At 45.3% G+C, this 22,781-nt stretch overlaps 1 protein-coding gene across 1 annotated transcript in view; it reads left to right on the forward strand.

The window, feature by feature from the left end:
- The first annotated feature begins 6,387 nt into the window (after positions 1-6,387).
- The window catches only part of phldb2b (pleckstrin homology-like domain, family B, member 2b), a 32,718-nt gene continuing 16,324 nt past the window's right edge, over positions 6,388-22,781 (forward strand). The window contains exons 1-6 of the mRNA XM_077013523.1: positions 6,388-6,683; positions 10,757-10,825; positions 10,925-11,048; positions 12,082-12,264; positions 18,521-18,640; positions 20,400-21,538. Coding sequence (XP_076869638.1) covers positions 6,660-6,683; positions 10,757-10,825; positions 10,925-11,048; positions 12,082-12,264; positions 18,521-18,640; positions 20,400-21,538 — 1,659 coding nt within the window. The 5' untranslated portion in view covers positions 6,388-6,659. The remainder of the gene's footprint in view (positions 6,684-10,756; positions 10,826-10,924; positions 11,049-12,081; positions 12,265-18,520; positions 18,641-20,399; positions 21,539-22,781) is intronic.

The following is a 22,781-nucleotide window of genomic DNA, read 5'->3' on the forward strand; positions in this document are numbered from 1 at the left end:
GGACGGCGTTCGGGTCCGGATCCGGACCGCGGTCCGCCATTTGGTGATACCTGCACTAAAGTGTGTGTGCTTTAGTTGACCTAATATGTCTGAATGGTGTTCTTCTTTTAGCATATTTTATAGACCTAGACTTGTCTCCCTGGTTCTGAGTCTCTTAGGTACAGATGTTCTATCATTTCCAACCTGCTGAGGGCTGTCATTTGGCCCTGTGAGCCATCACCATGGGCACACAACCAAGGTCATTTGTTTCCTGGAGACCACACTGGGCGAGAGGCCCAAGTATGGCGGCTTCCACATGCCCCGGGCCATCCTCACGCCCCATTGGACGGCCATACTCACGGCCCCGGGCCATCCTCACGCCCCATTGGACGGCCATCGGCGGGCCTAGCCAGGAATATGACACAACATCATTTTGGAGGTGTAAGCTGGTATGTTTATAAGAGGACAGGGCCTGGTGTTGCTTCATGCAGAGCTCCAGCAGAGCACAACTAGTTACATGGAAGACTGTCTGGGTCTAGTTAGATTTTAGACTTAATCTGAGGGTTTTAGAATGAAAATCATGGCTTTTCAAGGGAGTTATATTAAGATAGTAATGTGAATGTGAATAGAATTAATGTATTCGAACATAGTTTCCACAATTAATAAATATGTAAAAAGTTATAGAGAGGGCCTTTATGGTGAGGGCCTTTTGCTCTTTGATTTTATCCCTTGTTGCATGCAAATGGCATCGCTCAGAGAGGATTTTACTGATGGTGGTCTGTGTAATCTGGCAACCCATCAAGACGACAAGAAAACTGCGTTACAGTCAACGAGTCATAACCAAAAATGGATTGGGTGCTGTGTGAATTATTTCAGGTATGTTCAAACTGTTCCAAATAAGCAGTAGAGGGCAGTGTGGCTTTGTTACAACCTAAAAGAACCTCCTCTGTCAGACAAAACCAACACAAGCATACCCTAAGAGGGTCAGAATGGACAAAGGGCGGCTAGATAGATCTATTGTTTCCCTTTCCCAGCTCCACCTTCATGTGGAATAACATCTGTATGTTCAAGTCTGGATCTCCGTCACGTGGAGTCGGTTAGACTTGAACCTGCAGAGTCCAAGAACCTCCTGCTTGTCATCCTTGGTCTGCTCACATAACGTGAGTGAGTCAGACTGGAATGCACACGGTCCCCCACCAGTCAGCCGTCTAGCAGGAAGAACCTTAATTTTTTGCCTGACCATGGAAGTGGGATTATTTATTATTTCAGGATAAACTCCACTCACGCCTCCCGTTTCCTGGTTTTGTTGCGGTTGCTCCTGCATGACAGAGGAGGCGGGAGAAATAGCCCAGTTTCGCACTGAGCATTCAGTTCCCGTCTGAAATAGAATCAACACACACACACACACAAATGCCTGCAAGAGCCATCCCAGAATGCTCCGGTCCGACCTCCTCACATGTGAGCCACTGCCACTGGGAACATTACATGTTGGAATTCGCACACATTCAAACACCACACTCAGCAGGACAGAACTATTTGGAAAACCTTTAGGATAATTAATTCTTTTTTTTGTCCCTACTACTGCCTGTTATATGGCAGTAATCTGAGATGAGGGTGAGGCCTAGATCAGTGGGCGGAGTTTAGAGGGAGGTCTCTCCAGTTAGAGTGTGCCTTTCTGCCATAATATTGGGTTAAACATCCAGTGGTTCTCTCTCTCTCTCTCTCTCTCTCTCTCTCTCTCTCTCTCTCTCTCTCTCTCTCTCTCTCTCTCTCTCTCTCTCTGTATGTGTGGAGGTAGGTGGTGTGCGGGGAAAGGTATGTGTTTTTGGCCCATGCCTGGGCCAAACAAACTTGAGCAGAAAGCAGAGTCATTCTGCGCTCGTCCTGTTGCGCTGGAGAGCAGGCATCTCTTATTTTGACTGAGCTTGGAGCCGGTAAAGAAGTGTCAGATACAACCCTGATGAAGACTTTTGGGTCTGCCTCGTGTGAACCATGTTGTTTTGGTATGGTTGTTGTATGTCTTGCGGGGCTTGTCATAACTCACAGTAACCGCTATGACCTCTTACTGACAGGCCCAAGCAGTAATTGCAGTTACATGTTGTGATTTCAATAGGCTTTGCAGTGTACTTAATGACAGGTGTGAACTCATAATTCAATGTGGTTAAGGATTAAATACTATTCTGACCAAAATAGTGAATGTTTGTTAGAATACAGTGTTTCAGTAACACAGAGGCAGAATTCTCACGTAGAACATCTGAATTAGTCACACTCAAACTTCAAAAGAACTCATTTGCAATTTACACGTACTAATTTGTACATTGCCGCCTTCTGCCACATTAGTATTACAAAGAACAATTCTTGCAATGGCGATAAACAAATGGCGCATTGTGCAACTGTCTGCCTGTGCCTAGCCCTCTTTGTTACATTCCTCCCTCACTCTTCCATCTCTCATCTGATGTGTGTGCAGTTCACCAGCTCCGCCCACATCAGAGGCACCATCAAAGGAAAATCAGCTGGTCTATAGACTCCCATAGAACAAAAAGGGGGAATAAAGACAGTGAGTCTGGGGACAATGAGGTACGGACACGCAGGAAAGAGGAAGGAGATTTAATCAGCCCAGCTGCCTCCTCGTAATCAGGTCCCGGTTCGGTTGCCACCACCAGTCTTACTCCTCCAGCTCTGCTTTTTATTTTCACCCTTAAAAAATGACATGTGGTATTCCCATTGTAAAATGTTGCACTTTAAAATCTGTATAAGCGATCAGGACTTTGTTAAAACTCCCAAATACCCGGGGACAAGTGACAGAAGCCCCTGTTGTTTTCTGGCAGTGAGAACATTGTTTGCAGTGTTTTCCTGACCACCATACGATTGTACATTTGGTGGTATGTGGCATATGTCATGATGGGACTTTGAATCTGTAACCTAGTAGTGGCACTAAACGTCCTATTACTGCTTTGCCTGTAGGCACACCACTTGTAGGAGGTTGAGAGGTAAGAAAACCCTCATACCCTCAAGCCTTTCAGCTCTGTGACCTCCACTCTGTAGTCCTGAGACCAGTAACCGCAGCTTTAAAAAGTCACGCTTCGCTCCTCTTGGGTGACATGGTGAGAAAGTTCACTCTCCATTTCTGTTTCACCCTTCCTCTCCTGTTTCCCCTCTCAACCCCACTCATTCTCTCACTCCCTTCTCTAGTTGTCTCTCCTTCTCTGCTTTGCGTGCAGCTAGCGGGACCCAGATCGTAAAAGAATTTTAAGTGATGTTGACGCTGTTTCATGCAGTTGGTGAGGCAATAACTTATAAAAAGGGACACTAATTGCACTATAATTACACACACATGACTCCAGGCCTGTGGGTTCTGTACTGGTGCGGGAGATGCAGCCAGATGAGAACTTTCTCTTTTGTTTGTTTTCGGAGGACTCATGCACACTCTCACGCTCCGTCTGACTATGGCCCTCACTCTGTATTTGAGGTTCCCGCTGGGTTCTCCTGGTCTCCAGGGAGAAGACAGGTTTAATGGGTGACCCTCGCCCCAGTGAGCAGCAACCCTCTCTACACCCTGCTCACACCACCTCTGTTTGAGCACACTAAAGGCTAATGGTGTGTGATGATTAGTGGTGTGTGACTTGTGAATCAGTTCTTTTTGATGAACCAATATAGCCACTTCTTCTCCTACTAATCAGACGTTCTGTGTTTAACTAGTACCTATTCAAGAATTCTACAGCATTCATGTCAGTGTAACAATTTCACCTAAAATACAAATACATACCATATCAAGGGTGTCTAATTCAGATTTGTTTATAGCTTATATTCTGTTCAGCTGTTCTGTTGGCTCGGTACCCCAGGAAGTTATTAGGGCCTTATAAAGAGCTGATATATACAGGTCGAACCAGTAACTGGCAACTGACTAACCCACGAGTTAAATGTAGGCTAATCACCGAACTCACCGAGTCTGACCAGTTTATGCAAACCAGTTTCTGTCACTCTTGACTCTAAAACACAAACGAACCGAGCCAATCCCAATGTCCTGGTATGGGTAGGCTAGTTTAATGTATGAGGCAATACACATTGACAGACAAAAATGTATGCAATAATATTTTCCAAGCTTTTTTGAGAGCTGGAGGGGCCTGAATTCATAAAACCACACCACTGTAACAAAATTCATCGCACTGATAAAGACAACCCAGTGAAAATGGCACATGGGTAATTTTAGGTGGCTAGGCTAACAGGGATTACATACGATAGCCTTGTTTTTCAAACATGTTTAAACATCCCTTAGAAAATGATACGTTCAAACAGTGACTCCATTATGTGCCTAAACATACATAATACTGCATGTCAATAAAAGCTGCTATGTCAAAGTCCAAGGGAAGAATCGAACAGATGATCAATTCTTTGCAATGGACATTATGAAAGAGTCAGGACACTGAATCAAATTTTCCATATCACTAGTGAAGATTGGTCCAAACAGTTCAACAAAAGGGTATAATTGTGAGTAAATCCTATCCCATTTACTATATATTTTTTATTTGTGACGCTTAATATTTAGCTTGTGGATGTATCATTTGCTGCTGGATTTGATCACTTTGTGTAAAATGTTTGGGCCAAAATCAGTGACGTAGGTTTGGCGTAGTGTGAGCTCCCCAAAGTCTGTCTACTGTATGCACAAAATGATCTTCATAGATTTCTTGAGAATTGTTTGCTCATCATTGTAGATGCAAAGATTTTGTAACTCTTTACATTCCTAAGGTTTTTCTCTTACTGCATGTTACTGCATTTTCTCTTACTGAGTTCAAGGGAGTCAAACACAGTCTAACCTCTGCTTTGGCTCATTTAGTCCACTTCTGGTCCATTTGAAAATTTTAATTCAAAGCCTGGCCATGGCCGTCCAATGGGGCGTGAGGACGGCCCCAGGCATGCGGAGGCTGCCATACTTGGGCCTCTCGCCCAGTAGTTTCTAAACGAATGACCTTGGTTGTGTCCATGGTGATGACCTACAGGGCCAAATGACTGGACAGCAGGTAGGACTTGATAGAACATCAGGACCTAAGAGACTCCAGGAAAACAGTTTTCCAAGTAGTTGACCGCAAACCAGCTACTCAACATGGAATACGGGGCAAATTAGTTGTTATTCATGGTTTTAGACATGGACTTAATGTCAGCAAACTAGTGTGGCCAGCTGTCCAGTTTTAAGATGGATGATCCAGTTGTTCGGATGTCTGTCCTCGCCTCAGCAGAACACCTGGATGGACACCAGTCTGCCGTCCTTCTGGAGTGAACTGGTAGTTTTCTCTGATCAGTATTGCTTTAGTGTGTCACTGAATCACAAACATGTCAAAGCAAATACCTTGAAATTCACCAGTTCGATAATTCACTTCATATCTCACCTACTTCCAAATGATAATTCTTTTTAGAAGATTAGTATAGATTAATTACATGCCTTCTGTACATTCTGCCACACTTATAAACTACAAGTATACTAGTTTGATGAGTATAATTTTAACTTATATTTTGGTTTTCTAGATCAACCTGGTCAGTGAGCTAGCGAGTGTATGGTTTTAATTTACTGTGTGGTAGGGTCATGTCCCCGTCCCCCATATGTCCTCCGTTTGGGATGTGATGTCTTCCTTTTCAGAGTAAAAGTGTCCACCCTATAACTCTTGTTTTAACACAGCCTTCTATTTTCAGGCTAGAAATCAGAGATCTCAAATTTGTCAGTGTACCGGTTCCATTACTACACTAATTACGAACAAAAAAAATTTTATTACATTATTTTAAAGGCCAGCTTTAGACTTTTTTAGCATGCTTCTGTAAAAAATATAGTGACGTTAGGCCAGTTTACAACTTTAATATATTCGGATATTCGAATGATCGCACGAGGCTCAGAACAAAACTGGCACGCGCCTCTGTATCCTGTTTACAGGGAGTTCTAGTGAATGAGTGAGAGCCACGACCACCTCACTGCTGCTAGTCCGGTGGCACGTTGCGTACAATCGTAGTAAAAGTAGAAATTGGTCAGACCTCAGGAGCATACATTTGGCTCTGTACTTAATAAATGAACAACCAAATAAGTAAAACATCCAAGCGAATCTGAGTACGAGCACCATGCCATGCGCAGGGCCTTAATATTTTGGAAATGCTTTGGAGAAAGACCGAAACCATGATACAGGATACATGTGATCCTGTCCTTATTTTTACTGACACTTAGGCTACTAAGTAACTGAAGTTTAAATTTGAGCAGACTCTTCATTTCCAGAGGCGTGCAGTCATAAAACAATTTCTGGAAGCCTATTTCAGTCCACTTAAAATTACAGCACGTCCCGTTAACACCTGCTTATTATACTTATTATCAGTCCACACTGACCGATCCAGTGATGCCCCAGCGCCCTCCACTGCGCATGCGCACACCGTGTCCAGTGTCCCTTTCCAGCTGTTGAGCATTCCAACGCGCTAAGTTGCCGCTGGCGGAGTGGGACAAGAAAGCGCTTTTTGGTCTCGGAAAAGCCACAAGCGCTGGTTAATTTACGTCCCTTTCCCCTTTATTATTTGAAACGTGGCGTATCCTGATAAAGCCAGCTAACACATACTGAATTCCTGTGTTGCGATAGCGCCTCTTGGGTTTGTCTGGAAACGGGACCGTGGCACACCTGAGCAGACTAACTGTCTCTGGCAGGATCCTCGCGATGACAGGCGTCGGCGCGCTGGTGGTGAGACTTCTCTTCTATTCAAAGTCAAATGAAATCGGGCTTGAATGGTGTAAACGGCGATTTACTGCAAAAGCATTGTATAGAAGATTGCTTACAGATACGATTGGTATGCACGGGCACATCGCATTTTGTGTTGTCTGTTAACTACTTAAGGATTACGTTTCATTTGCATATCTCTCATTGGGTTAGATTTTCTCTTTTTTGCATTGCATGGGGAAAATGATACTTCATATACTATAGTGTTTTCTGTAGTGTCGGTCGTGCTGCATACCAGTAGATGATGGGTCAGGTTCTTGGCTCGATCCACGACTGTGCCTGTTGAATTCGTCACGTGCTCTCCCTTATGCTGTACAGCACAGATGGGCAGATATCACAACCACTGTTGGAAAACACCTCCTATAGAGGTTAGCCAGTGGAGATGCGTGATGCAGATATACAACTGCATTTTTATGGTTTAATTTGGTGGTCTAATATCTGTGGTGAAAAGAACAAGCTAAGAAAAAGTTATTTTCAGCGTACTTAGCACCGCATATCCTAATGTAATATGTAAAACCTGTTTTATAAGACAAAGCCACTATGAAACATGGGTCAAAATCGCAGTGCAGCACAACAATGCCACAGATATAAATATCTGTTTTATGCTGTTGTCTCAATGGAATAAAACAACAGACAGATGTGAAAACCTCTTGTTGTATTGCCAGTTATACCAGCGCCAGCACCAACAGTGGATGTGATGCTGTTCTGTCGAGAGTGTTTTAAAGCTATTCTACATTACAACCATGTGTTGAACACGTGTGAAAGACCCCTGGCATAGTACAGTGAGTCCTGGGAACATCACGGTGTTACAGTGACATCCTAACGTGATTCTACACCTGAAATGTTTCAAGTATGACAGCAATGTGATATGCATATGTATAAGAATCATAACGAAAGTATTACACAATTGTTTGAGAACAATTTTAGATTACCTAATGGCTCTTAAATTATTGGTCTGCTATTTTTTTCAGCACATACAGCTGTGACAACATTTTTCATGTTTACATTGGAATTGGGGGTTAACAGTTTTCATGAGATCATTTTGGTATTCAAAACATTTAATTTTAAAGGCTCAGTATCAAGCCCTGATTCCTCGATTCAAGTCTTTAACAATCAAGCTGAGATTTGTTCCCACAGCATTCCTCTTTACTGGCTTCAAGTTACTATTTCCAGTGCATAATCCTTATTTCATTTACTTTGCAAAATCTCCACCACCCCGCAGAGTTCAGCACGAACAGCATTGTGCTGGTCTCTGTTCTAGTGCTTCATAATTCTTCTGTGGCCCGAGTTAGCGAGACAGACCTTTGCAGGAGACGGACCCAGAACAGAGGGAGGTCTGTCTGTCTGAAGGTCCCTGCATCACAGTGCAGGAGAGAGAGAGTGTCTATGGGAAGCCAGTGGCTGAAATGCAAGGCATGTAGAAGGAAAGCCCATAATGAGGTGTGGGTCAGGCACAATGGAAGTACTGTCACATGGGATGGGCTGTGTTCTGTGTCCTGTGTTTGGGTCACAGCGTAATGTTTCTGCAGGGAATCTGCCATTTTATAGCAGGGGAGAGTGAGTCAATGAAATGATAATATAGGTTACAGTATAGACCAATAGGTAGAATATCATCATTTCATTTATATGAACTCATTCTTTGAGAAGAAAGCTGAGAGTAAGGTTGGTCCATGCTGAATGCACTTGAAATGACCTAGACGTGGCCGTGTTTCAGTCCTGTGTTTGTGTTAGATTACATGAGGGGGAGGAGTTAAAACACAGGCGTGTTGACGGACACTTTCCCCTGCCCATTCAGCTCACTGGCCTTGGAGCCCTGTGTGGGCTCCTGATGCCCCGCCCACACGGTGTTTAATCAAGAACACACCAATACACACGTCCTTTGATCACTTCATTTGTAGTCCAGCTGAGCTGAATGCGTCCTCCAAACAGAACATGGACTCACATGGCACCTGCTCTGCTTCCTCCTGTGTCCAGTGTCTTTAATCTTTGTCCTGCAAAAGTGTTGCTGCATCTGGGTCTTTCTTCTCTTTCCGTTCGCCTCATCAGTCCTCAGAATAAATGAATGTTTTTGAATCGAGGGTCCCTGCCTCTCCCTCTATCTCTGCTCCCAACGCCATCATCAAAGGCTGCTCTCTATGACTGATGAGGCCGCTAATGTCTCCGTTTCCTTTGGGCTCAAACCTGCACCAGCTCTGATTGGAGACGGGCTCAGGCAGAGTTGGCATGAAGAAGACGTGCTGATGTGTGCAAATCAGTGTTTAGACTCTAAGCTTGTCCTAATCTAGCTTTGTAGCCCCAGACCCTGATGGGCTTGATAGGATCGAGCAGTGGTTTTGAGGAATGTCTGCAGGCAGTATGTGTATCTGGGGGGGACATACCTGAGTGATTCACAGAGGCAAAGCAGCAGCTGAGACCTGTCAGAACACGCCTGCCTGCCCAGGGGGAGGAGGGGGGGAGGTGCTCTTACACTAGGTGGGCAAGATGAGGACCACCCTTAGAAAACTGGCTGTGTTCTTGTTGAGAGCCCTCATAAGAGATCGACAAACATGAACTTCTAGAGCCAATGACCTTCCTTTGAAACTAGTCACTAGCATTAAAAAAATGCTGACTCATTTGCAAACCTTGTTCTCTGGTCATTTTTCTTCTGTGAAAGGGACTACCGCAGCACGGCTTTAAAAAATATAATACATGCATTGTACTTGGAGTGATAAAGGAAAGTGGGTTATTGCAATAAGCAGAGCAGCCTGAAGGGCCTGAAGCCCCCGTGTGCAGGCGGAGGCTGGAGTGTTTGAACAGCACTGACCTCACAGGGGAAGTGGGCGCTCAATCTGAGGAAACGGGAGCGTTGCGAGCGGCTGTGGCACAGCCTCCCTCCCCGGATCAAGGGGGAAGGCAGAACCCCGTCTCAGAGCGGCACTGCAGAGGGGAGGAAGAGGAGGAGTTCGAGGTTGCACTGGGCTCCATCTGGGGTCGGTGCCGGATTGGCAATGGTCTCTGGACGGCGGCTCTTTGGCGAATGATCTGAGGAGAGTCCAGCGGCCAGCTCAACTCTCACACACACACACACGCACTGAACGGGCCTCTTGTGGATCAGGCTTTGTTTATTGACGACTCTTGACCCTCTTCCAGATACACTGGCTTTTCTCAGTTTTTACCTATTTCATGCTACCACACTGGTTGACATGCTATAGATGCTATTTATATATACTTATATATACCCTGTTTACCACTTATACATTAAAGCCACTTTATTATAGACTATCACCAGTATATACATGTATGGATGTATATAATTTACTATATGTTTATGTAAGACCCTTTAGGTTTAAACCTCTAAACCCTCCTGCCCCACCTCCATTGCCTTTACAAGTTCTAACTGCCTCTCTAACTGCCCCTACCCCAGCTGGGGGACCACAGGGGTGTGTGTAGGCAAGACTGATTTGTGTGTGGGTCCATCCCCATAGTAACCGCCGACTCCAGGGTGGTTGGACAGACGTAGGGGGTTGTCCATTCTCACCAGTCCTCCTCTGCCAGCGCATGCCAAACACTCCCAGTGACTCGTGGGAAACTGTAGGCCCGGAACATTCCTGCCGGTCCCTCCCACCCTCTGCTTCACTGCCACGCACCCCCACCCCATCCTTATAGAATATGTTTTCACTGAAACTTTCTACCGTACATGACGGTGTATTTTAGAGCGACTGCTTGGGTGTAGTTGAGAACACTTTTGAGAGCCTCTTTGGAGATGTAGCCTAGTAAACTTTACTGAGCATAATCACCAAATTCTGATCCAGTTTCACTCTGCGTGGGTCACACACACACACACACACACACACACACACACACACACACACACACACATACACACACACACACACACACACACACACACAGCTCTGTGATGTCAGTGAGACGATTTGCAGTCCAGTCTGTGCTATCGTCCTACCATCTGCTGGCTGACTGGTTCTAGTACATGATTGTGTGATGGTGTGTCTGGGAAGCTTATGTTCTGTCCTTGTCCCCCCCCCGCTGCTCTGCAGGACACTGAGACCGACTGTACAGACAACATATTGCGGCCAGAGTCTGCCCAGAACCTCGAGACTTCTAAGGTAAGTGATGATCCATTGGTGCTCCCGCTCTGATAGAGCTGCTCACTCAGCCATTGGTCCAGTGCTAACGAGAGACTCACACTGGGGTGTCTTGTGCAGAGCCCTCCCCTGGACCTGATCGACACGGGGAAAGGTCTAAAGGTACAGACCGCCACTCCTCACCTTGTCAGTCTTGGGAGTGGTAGGCTCAGTGTGGCCATCACCGTATTACCCCTAAAGGAGGGTGAGTATCTCTCGTGTGTGCGCACCATACGTCCAGGTGCAGGACCACAGCTCGCACGAAAGGCGTCTCTTGGCTGCAGAGCTTAACTGCTCTGTCTGCAAGATGGAAGAGGTGTGGTAGAGTAAAGGATGCATGTGACCGCCACTGTTAGTGCAGACTCAGGGCCTAAGGGCTGCAGAGGATGAGCGCGGTGCTAAGGTTATCAAAGAGGAAGTGGGCGGCCATTTTCCTAAGGGTGGAGTGCTTTTCTTTTCGTCTTAAAGACGAGGAGAATTCACCTGCATTGAAATTCACATGGTTTCCTAGGTCTAGTCCTGGTGATACCCCCTTCACACGCTAGGCACACATGCCTTCTCTCTGCTATCACAATAGCCAAGGGAGACAGAGGAATGCAGTCAGACACAGAGAGAGGAAATGAAGTGTGTGGCCTGAAGAGAGACAGGACACGGAGACCTTGCTTCCTCCCTGTGGGGGCAGGTTAAAATAAAACCAATGTGTCATCCTTTAACATGTAGCTTACTGGAAGAGTATTACATTACCAATTATAGCACATATAGACAGAACAGAGATGCATGATAGTCACTGTACGACTTGAGTGGGGCACGCTGAAGGGTGTTAGAAGCATGGAGGAACCTGTCTGGGTGAAACAGTAGGAACCACACCAGCGTGGGGTAGATTGGTGTTACCCTGTCAGACTCTTTCCTCCAAATGCGTCTGTCTTGCTGCCAGCACTTGTCTAACCGTAAGCACATTTCTGCCCTGATATTAACGTTGGTTGTAATTCCATGTAAAGTCTATTTTCTCAGTCAAATGCAATAAAAAAAACCTGCAACAGCTGTAGTGTAGAAGGCAGCCCACTGTCATGCAGCTATTTGCCATCATTTTCATCCTTTAACAGACACAGCTCCTTCAGATCATATAGATGAGGTGATTTAAAGGAAACTCATTTAGCTTTTTTAATTCACCATAACGTGGGACTCAATTCTACACCCAGGCAACAAAGTTTAAAGTTTAATTTGTACTTGTGTTGTAGGAACTACACGCATTGGCCGCGATGACGCCCCCGTACCACAGGATATCACGATCGAAGGCCCGGGTATTGAGCTGGAGCACTGCCTTATCGAGAACCGAGGGGGAGTCATCACTTTAGACCCCTGTGGAAACCTCTGTTTACTTGATGGAGTCCCCGTCACCAAACCGACCCAGATGACACAAGGTAGCCTAGCTACTAACACGGTGGACATTGTTTAAAACTATTGGTATTGTTTTACTGCCTTAAATAGCTTAAGTTATTTTCAAGTACAGATGTTGTTTATCAACAATTCAGCTAGATCTTGTGTTTCGATAAAAGTTGCTGTTACCCCCTGGTGGCTAAAATGTACAATGCAGTTGTCCTTTGCCATGGATTACGACAACCAATCACACTTTGTTGCAGTATTTAAAAATAACGGATTTTTGCCTATATCCCACTTTATGATATCCTGCCTTTCAAACATGGGTGTAAAATGGGTGAGAGTTTATGACCCAGCATTGAAGTGTGTTGTTTGTTGGGAAAGTGACGTGTTTCTTTTTCCAGTGGTAAGATTTGGACGTCATAGCACTTCAATTAATGGAGTGGTTTTGGACGCAGCTAGCCCTGTTGTCTGTCTAACACTGTGACTCATAGCTTCCAGGGCTGCACAACAGAGCCTATTGCTTTATTGCCTGAACCATTTCATTTTTTTCTCAGCACTTTGCCTCTGCTCGGTCTTCTCGCTGCTTGCTCTGAAGTGTTGTCTCTCTTGGTGTGGAGTGACTGAGTGCTTCTGGCAAATATTTGCCCGCATTGTTTAGTTTTACACTCTCTGCAGATGCTGACGGTGCTGGGTCTTAAATCTTTGCGTTTGCCTCTGTAGGGGGTGGGGGGGGGGGGCGTAGAGTCAGTGGTGTCGGGGGGGCTAGAGACACTTTTTGCTCATTTGATTTTATCTTAGAATGATCAGAGTCTGCAGAGAGAACAGAGTCACATTTTCACGAGGCTGACAGGAGAAGTTCATAGATAGAGCGAAGCAGAGAGGTTGGGACTCAGAGATGGAGACACCAAGACTGAAGGGGGTTAAACTCATAACTACATCACCCATCTGCAGAGTGGTGGAGCAGCATGTGCACACACACACACACACACACACACACACTCACCGAGGATTCAAAAAGAGAGCATGAAATGGAAAGAGCCTTCAGGGCATGAAACCTCCCCCTAACACACACACACACACAAATACACACACACACACAGGTCTACACACCACTGGTGAATTATGGTTTAAACCTGGTGCAGAGGTATTGTTCTATACTGATCAGGTTACTCTTATACCTTTTTTGCAGTACTTTGTGATTTTACATACCATATAATTCACCTTCTTCAGTAATGCTCTTGTGCAGGAGTGTAGGTCAAATTGAGAGATATGGAATTAATGCAGGGTCCTAGTGCCAGTCTTCTGCCTGCCAGCTGTTGGTGTATTATCTTTGTCCATTAAAACTTAATAATACACTCATAATCCACTTTGTCTCATAAGGCTTAATGTAATGTAAGTTGAATCTCTCCATCACCTAAAAGTCTAACATAAGATTCTTAAAAGATTACCTAAAGCCTGATGTGTTGCATACACCAGTAATTTCCGAGTTTGTTTTCAAAACTCATTAGTTATTAATTCATAGATAGATAGATAGATAGATAGATAGATAGATAGATAGATAGATAGATAGATAGATAGATAGATAGATAGATAGATAGATAGATAGATAGATAGATAGATAGATAGATAGATAGATAGATAGATAGATAGATAGATAGATAGATAGATAGATAGATAGATAGATAGATAGATAGATAGATAGATAGATAGATAGATAGATAGATAGATAGATAGATAGATAGATAGATAGATAGATAGATAGATAGATAGATAGATAGATAGATAGATAGATAGATAGATAGATAGATAGATAGATAGATAGATAGATAGATAGATAGATAGATAGATAGATAGATAGATAGATAGATAGATAGATAGATAGATAGATAGATAGATAGATAGATAGATAGATAGATAGATAGATAGATAGATAGATAGATAGATAGATAGATAGATAGATAGATAGATAGATAGATAGATAGATAGATAGATAGATAGATAGATAGATAGATAGATAGATAGATAGATAGATAGATAGATAGATAGATAGATAGATAGATAGATAGATAGATAGATAGATAGATAGATAGATAGATAGATAGATAGATAGATAGATAGATAGATAGATATTTAATCCCGGTGGGAAATTCACATATTGCAGCAACTCCAGTACAATCAAAAACAAAATACACTTAAGATTAAAGAGAATGATAATAATAATAACAGTATCATAAATTAAAAAACACACAGCTGTAGCATGACAGTAATAAGCAGTTCACAGTGATCTCTTTAGGATATATAAAATTAGTCTGTAATGCACGAGTGTTATTATTGCAAATGGACAAAAGTGGCAGAGCACAAAAGTACAGTGATTAAAAACTGTGTTAAGTGTCCAAGTTTAAAGTGTTTAAAGTGCAGTGATTAAAAACGGTGGTAAGTGTCCAAGTTTAGAGTGTTTAAAGTGTCCAGCTCGTTCTCAGTCATTCAAAAGGCGTAAAGCGTCCAAGTTTAAAGTTGTGTTGCCTGCTGACTAGTTGGTTATTTGATTACTTGTTAGTTTATGTGACTTGTTTCCCCTTTTTACATTAAGTCGATTGTATTTATTGATCTTTTCATGTTATATTTACATATCACCATTATAAAACCTAAAGTTTCTAAATCAAGCGGAAGGCATAGAACAACATTCTTGCCCCATTAGCAGGTGTAAACCATCTCGGAACCGCACGGCTCGCTGCTTCTCGACCAGAGTGCACAGGAACAGAGATTGAGAAACAGCTGTTTGGACAAAAGCAAAAGCCTCCTAGATCTTTCCCATGTGTAGGATTTTCTAAATCCTTTCTGAAAACAGTATTGGTTGATTTCCACCAGCTGTTCATGGAGTTCACCTCGGTGTGGTAAGAACCTCAGGTATTAACCCCACCGTCCTACACGCTGGTACCCGGAGGGTGAAACGTGAGGGGCGGAGATCAAGTCTCCTCGTCTTGTCTCCTAAACTCCTGGCGACCTTCTTCACTGTAGCAGCACAGCTTCAGTTACTCACTTTCGCACAGACTGGAGTGAGCAGTTTAACGGGCTGAATGCAGCCGGCAGCGAGCGCCTCGTTTATCTCCAGCACAAAGACGGATTGTGTGGGGAGAAGAGCCGCATCTCACGCCGCTTTGCGCCGGTAGCGCCGCAGATGCGAGTCACGGTGCGGAGAAACTAGAGGTTTGCGCAACTCTGAACGGGACGCGTTTAAAGGTTAGTTCATCCAGACACACGTACCGGTGTGTTGCCTGCTGACTAGTTGGTTATTTGATGACTTGTTAGTTTATGTGACTTGTTTCCCCCTTTTACATTAAGTCGATTGTATTTATTGATCTTTAGGCTATATATATAAGTTATTTGTCTAAATGTGAGAGCCTTTTCCTCCGAAATGTCGCACGTTGCCGGTCATCTACTAAGACTTTGGTTTAATGGTTTCTAACGCTAAAAGCGCCGTGAGGTGCGTGAGGCTTCACGTGTGCCGGTGTCGCAGATTAACGAGCGGCGGGATGAACCGGCTGCACTGGTCGTGGAAGTGAAGCTGTAAGCACAGGCGTATTCTCATTTAGTTTACGTGAGGAACCTTAATTAAAGGAGCCGATTGATCCTCTGTGTGGGGTGGGACCGAGAGAATAATTAGTATAAGTAAAATAAGTATAGCCTAATAAAAGTTAGGATAAAATGGACTACATGTGGAGCGGAATTCATTCAGAACTGTAAACTGCTGGTGTATAAAGTAACACGCATTTAATGATCAGCTTGGAGGCCTGCTAGTCAGGACATTTACGAGTATTTAGGTTTGTGGAGCGGAAGGAGCAATGAACAACCACTGTAAACTCATTAAAAGCAACGTGTGATGCTTTAGTACTGGAGATAGTTTTATTGACACAGATTGTAACTATCTCCAGTCCTGCTGCAACCCCCAATCAAACAAATGAACAAATACTCTCGTTTTTAAAGCTTCATAGGCATTTTAAAATGTGATGGTGGTGATGGTTATCAGGTGGTAACTACAGAAACTAATGTGCACACTCATTTCACGTATGATAAAGCGTAAGTAAAGCTTTGTTCTTTAGGACCTTAGTCACAGGTACACAGCCTGGTAGACTAAACACCCGTTTCTGAAAGCTTTCCGGTCGTGTGTGTGTTTTGGTCTCTGAACCACACCATGTTTATCTGACGGTGTTATCTCTCAGATCACTGTTTTGACAGAATGTGGGGGGTTTTGAGATGATGAAACGTCTCACACTATGAAGAGCTCATCAGGCATATTGTCTCCATCTGCGTTCTTTTTAAAATCCCCACAGCCTTTGTGCTTTTTCATTATTTATTCACTTTTCTATGAACGGGCCTCACGGAAAAACCCAGGAGAAATCAGCCAGAACCTTAAAGGAGCGGGCTGCCAACCTACCAAAGACGGAATGCGCTGGAGAGATTTAAGAGGCCAAAGTCAGGACATTGGCATGTTAATGACAGACAAGGCCTCCAACCTCTGATCTTAGGACGCTGAAATGCTGTCTGGACTAGTTCCAAGCAATTTGGGGAAAAATAAAAAAATATTTTTTTACGTGCTCAGGACCAATGTTGCAATATTGATTGTGGATTTCTCCATTACCTGAAGCTGTTTCTGAACAAAAATATTTCCAAATCAAAATATCCAGAAGTGTTTTCAGTAAAGAAACAACATTTTCAAATCCTTGTGAGAGCAACACATTGAAATGGATGCAATAATACAAATAGTTTCCTGTAGAAGTGCACTATTCTAGTCCAGACATCGTGTATGTCTTTTTAAAGCTACACACAGATGATGCAACTTGGTGTGGTCATGCTTTGAAGAACACGTGTATTTACAGGGCATGTATCTCCGTGTATGCAACAAAAGAGGCAGATAACAAAGTATCCTAAAGGGTGCAAATAATTACTGCTAGTGTTTTAAACAGTACTATTATTAGTAGTGTTATTATCTAACTGTTGTAATGGGGGGGGACAGAAAAATACTAAATGACCAGGATTGAACATTTCTCCCCAAGCTAGATAGGCAATATTTGTTTGGTTTTTTAAATTCAGAACAGTGTGTTTGTTTTGTATGGTGTCCATGATACAGACCCCTGAGGAGCTGTGACATTGGTAATTACGTGTAGCTACAGTTGCAGTTGTTGTGATGATAAAACAAAACGGTAGTTCAGAATCACAACCCCTGAGACAAACAGGGATACCTTAAGTAGCTCCACTTGTGGACTCACGAAACAGTGGTGGGCGCAGGCCTGTGGTGTTTTTAAGGGAGAATTGAGAATTGTTTCAGCTGTGAGTTTGAGGAAAGCCAGCACAGCACACTAAACAACTGACTAGGAAACCACCATCTTACTCAGCTCACCTACGGCATAACGACCACAGATCTTCAACACCATAGACTAAACCAGGCTCCTGGGTCTTCACTCGCCAAACGAAACCGCCACAGCCAAACATAATGACTCCATCAGTTAATAGAAATGTTCTTTTGCTGAAGTCCTGTTCTGTAGTTTTAACTCCTCAGTTCAGGACCCCCCCCACCCCCTCCCCTCTCTCTCTGTCTCTGAGCTCCGGTTCCTTACGCCAGAGGTTTGGGGTTTCGTGGGGAGTAGGAAAAGAGGGCCTAAATATTTTCCGTGATCTGTTATTCCGCTTTCTACTGCGTTTTTTTTTTTTTTCTTTCTTGAGTCTCAATCTGACTGCATCTCCATGGTCCCTGATTTCAAATCGGTGGAAAATAGAGTTGTGGGCCTGAAGCTCTCTGGTGTTTGGCTGGTTCCATACCTCCATACCTTTTCATAGAAAGCAAACGCATGTCGTTCCCTTTTTTTCCTCAGTCCATGGACAAGATGGATGGTCTTCATCTAAGCCATGAAGACCATGTGACTGATTGATGGAGATGTGTCCAGAGGGGAGCATCTGTCCATGTCTCTGTTTAACTTCAGGAACGATTGTGTTGAAGGGTGGCGAGACCTTATAGCCGGCTGTGCTGTCTGTACGCACTGCAAGGTGTTTGTACAGCTGTGGCTGTCAAGAGTCAGGTCACAACCCTGATGTATTGTTTAATGCTCTTGGTTTTGGTTGGAATTGGTGACCAAAGCTCTCAGATGATTCCCCATTTCCAAACATACACCAAACAGATGGACTCAGCTGGTTGCAAGTGTGTGAACTGTTGCCTGCCTCAGACTGGTTTTAACTATGCATTTTCTCTCTCTCTCTCTCTCTCTCTCTCTCTCTCTCTCTCTCTCTCTCTCTCTCTCATAGGGTATTCACTGTGTTTGGGTAAATCTTACTTCTTCCGTTTCAACCACCCAGAGGAGGCCAACCGCATAAAGAGCATGTTCCCTCAGAAGAGCCCTGTGTCTCCGCTGGTCTACAGCACAGGTAACTGCCCTAATCACTCACTCTTCAGAGCACAGCTAAAACAGCCTAAGGGAGCCATTTTCCCACTCTCATTCCCCGTGGACTCATATATAACTCTTATATCTCACACTACCCCTGGTGGGGATTCCTTGTGTATGTGAAATGGATTCTGTTACAGGTAAGCAGCCCCCCCTCCTCGGCAGGTGTGAGTCAGAACACACTCCCCCTATCAGAGGCCCTTTGAAGTGTGGAAATCCATTTAAGGGTCCTCAGTCATCCGTGCAGTTCATGTGAGATAGGTCTCAAAAACAGGGGCTGTTCATGGAGCCAGCCAGTCTCGAGGAATATCTCCTCTGTTTGTATGCAGATGTGGTTTGATGTCACTGTGAGTGATTAATTGTGCTGCTTCAGGTGAGAGTGATTTGCAGGATTTGTGTTCTCTCTCTTTATAGACGAATCTCTTCTAGTACATATAGCACATGTAGTCGTCCTCTGTAGGACAGTTGTGGGGGTTGACTTGTTGGGAAAATTTAAATGATTTGAACCTATTTGTAGTTTAGAGAAACCTCTTTGTGTGTAATTTTTTAATCGGTAGGTGTTCAAGTCAGAGAGATGGAGACAGTAATAAACAATCAGTGTGTGAGTGTGTTATCAGTAAGAGTGAAAGGCAGAGTAAACACTGATCCTGGGAATGTTGTTTTTGGGTTGTTTCCTTCTGTTTATCAGTCAGCTGAGTGAGGGGTTGTTCTGACAGTGGTTTTATTGTCTGTGGTCTGTGTTGTGTACACTGGGGACTGGATCCTGTGTTAAAGACAAGGGGTGTCTCTCTGAATAATTAGGATTTGTCTGTGTTTTGCATGAAACACAGAGCCAGACTGCTGTAGTTTCGTGTGTATGTGTGCGCACGTGTTTGTGTATGGGTGTGTTTTTTTGCGCTTAAATTAAGTGATTGTGCTGAGAGCTATCCATGTCTGTTTAAATGGTAAACTGGTCTGATGAAGTTCCCCTCAGATGAAAAGGCTTTTTGTCATCTTGGTTGGGCCTGGTGTGAATTGTTGCTTCATGCTGTTATATGAAAGCACATGTAAAGAATCTGCAGGGAAATTCCTTTGATCTGTCTGGCACATAACAGCTTGAAGTCGCACTCGGCCCTAGACGCAGTAACAAAGCGGATGAGGCCGTGTGTGTGTGTGTGTGTGTGTGTGTGTGTGTGTGTGTGTGTGTGTGTGTGTGTGTGTGTGTGTGTGTGTGTGTGTGTAAACACACAGTTCGGCTGTCTATCTTCAGCCTGACCACATCCAGGTGGGATCGAGAGGAAAGACTTGTGGACCATAATGTGTGTGGGTACCAGCAGTCAAATAAAACCGTTTTGTCATTGCTGGATTTTGAGACAGTTTCTATTTTAAAAGAGAACATTCTGAACATTCTTTTTCTGGGCCGTAAAGTATGGCTTTGAGTCCGGGGTTATTTAAAAGCAGGTTTGTGTTTTGTCTTGATTCATGGTTAACCGTTCTACGAGACCATTCTCAGGTACATCTTAAAAAGCTGTCCTTTCTGTCCTTCCTTTAATTAATTCTTTAATTAATCTTTTAATTATGCCAGACAGTTTTGCGTTCATCATGTAGTTTTGTGAGCCATTGTAAGTGGTTTTGAAGACATTGCAAACAACGTTTACAAAAAACAGAGCGCATGTGTAATTCATATCTTGCTCATTCATTGCATTTTCATTAGGTGATGTAACTGATCTTTCTTTCTCTCTGTCTTTTTCTTTCTTGTCCAGACTATTTGAAGTTCAGCAGTGATTTCAGTCACAGTGTAGGCGGCCCCAGTTCTAGAGGCATGCGGTCCGTCTCTGAGCTGCGGGAGTTGATGGACACACTGCAGAGGAAGAAGGAGGCTCTGGAGAAGAGTCTTCGCACTAATGGAGACAGTGGCCCTTCCTACTTTAGCATGACCCAGTCCCCACCTACCACGCCCAGCACCTTAAAACCTGTAACCACCTCCAGCCCCATGTCATCCTATCAGGAGCAAGCTAGGCGCCTGTATACCTCTGAACGCCCACCCCTTTCAATTAAAGTGCCTGCCCATTCGACCAATAGCATGCCCCCTTCTCCCAGGCGGTCTGACCCCCGAGACCCCCCCGTTCCTTACACTCGGCCCATGAGCCGGAACCGGTCTCAGGACAACCTGTTGGCTGCATCGGACGGCCGCCACGTTCAGGCCTCAGGATCGCTGCTCTCCATGTGGAACGCTTGCGCCCCGTCTGCCCCAGGGGGCAACAGTGGGGCAGCCAGCATGCCCTCCAGTCCTCGGCTGGCCCGCAGGAACCAGGCGCAGGAGAACGGGCGCTACGGCGGCCTGGAGCCCGTGCCACGCCAGCGCAAGTACTCTGCCGGCTCTCTGACGGGCATGGGTGCCCACAGCCGCTCCTTGCCTCGCTTGTACCGCCCGGCCGACGCCCAGCTCACCCTCCTGGCCCTCCCCCCGCCACGCCGGTCTCTGGACGGCCAACCCCCACGCCCCGCGCTCGCGACGGACCCCGGCCACCTGAACGGCCACTCCGAGGTGTTGTCCATCTCCTTGTCCGCCAGATCCATCTCCAAAAGCGTGCCGGCTCCTCCGGACGTCACCGTGGCTTCTGGCCCGTCCATCAGCCCCCGCCAGGCCAAGAAGTTGAGCCTCACCACCGGCAGCTCCTACTCGGACCCAGAGAAGCAAGTCCCGCGCGGGCCCTCCCCGGGCTTGGAGTCGGGTCTGGGGGACAGGAGACAGTCGTTCGGGAAGGCCGGGCTCGGCTCCCAGGGCGGCTTTCGCGAGAGAAAGGGAAGCATCAGCTCTCTGAGCGGGAAGGAGGAGCTTCAGGACTACCACCAGAGACAGCGAGATGAACGTCTGCGGGAGCAGGAGGTGGAGAGACTGGTGAGGAACGCCCCCCACATCCACCACTGCTGCTGTATCTTCACTTATTCATCAGATATAATTGGAAAGTCTGTCCAAAGGTCTGTCTGACCACACAAAAGTGCCCTGAAGCCTGGATCTTTCATTTCCTTTTCTTCTACCAGAGCATTGTTTTCATTTGTTGTCCCAGAGAGTGGCCTGATGCCTGATGCAGAAAGCTTCTCAAATCTGAGCCTCCATGTTTTTCTGCACAGTGGAATTCTGGGATGTGTAGGAGGTCAGGAAGGGCGAGGCCCACCTGCCTGCATGTTAATCTCGTGCAGAACCCTCCCTCGCACGCATGCCGTGACATTCCACTGTGTTAATGGCACACAGACTGCTCCACCTCCACCAGAGGCCAGAGCAGCCCGCACTCCGTCTGTAGTGGGGGGACCCCGCCAGGGGTGGAGCTGGCTACCCCTTCTATAAATAGTCAGCCCCGTAACCGCATCCACTCTCAGCCACCATGGCCCCTTCAACACACTCGCATTGGGGAGGCCCATCGTGGAGGTAGAAGGTGCTGGATGTCTGCCCTCACGAACACCCCCCCCCAGCTCTGGCTTTTCAGGTGGCTGGAGAGGGGCTCAGATGAAAGATGGCAATGTTTTTCTATGTTTTCTTTGAATTTTTCCAGTGCCACCTGTATCGCCACCCTGCTGGGCCTGGTCCAGACCAAGAGGCCCTGTCTCCTCCCACGTGGGCCAGCCCAGGCCTGTATTTGTGGTGGGCTTTACAGTGCTGGATTAGAGGCTAGTGCCGCAGTGAATAAACACCAGTTAGCAGCAGGTGGAGAGCTGCATATATACGCATACACGGTCTATATATACAGCACTTACAACAATAGACACACTTTCTCTCTCTGAGATGTTATTATCTGTCCTAGTTACACATGCTGGAACGTCTGTGTGCAGTGTGTCATTGTGGAGATGAATCTCCATATACTGTCAGTCTGGTATTCCACTTACTCAGGGGGATGGTGAGAAGTTTAAAGTTGCCCTTGTGCCCTGAGGTCAGAGTTCTCACCTCCACTTAGGACATCAGTGGGAGCACGACCCTGTAGCCCTCCAGCCAGTCCGGCCTAAACAGAGAGGTTAAGTGTGTGTGGGTGTGTGTGGGTGTGTGTGGGTGTGTGTGGGTGTGTGTGGGTGTGTGTGGGTGTGTGTGGGTGTGTGTGGGTGTGTGTGGGGGTGTGGGTGTGTGTGGGGGTGTGTGTCTGGTGAGTAGG

This window comes from Brachyhypopomus gauderio, chromosome 7 (assembly GCF_052324685.1).
Source record: "Brachyhypopomus gauderio isolate BG-103 chromosome 7, BGAUD_0.2, whole genome shotgun sequence".
Classification (NCBI taxonomy): Eukaryota; Metazoa; Chordata; class Actinopteri; order Gymnotiformes; family Hypopomidae; genus Brachyhypopomus; species Brachyhypopomus gauderio.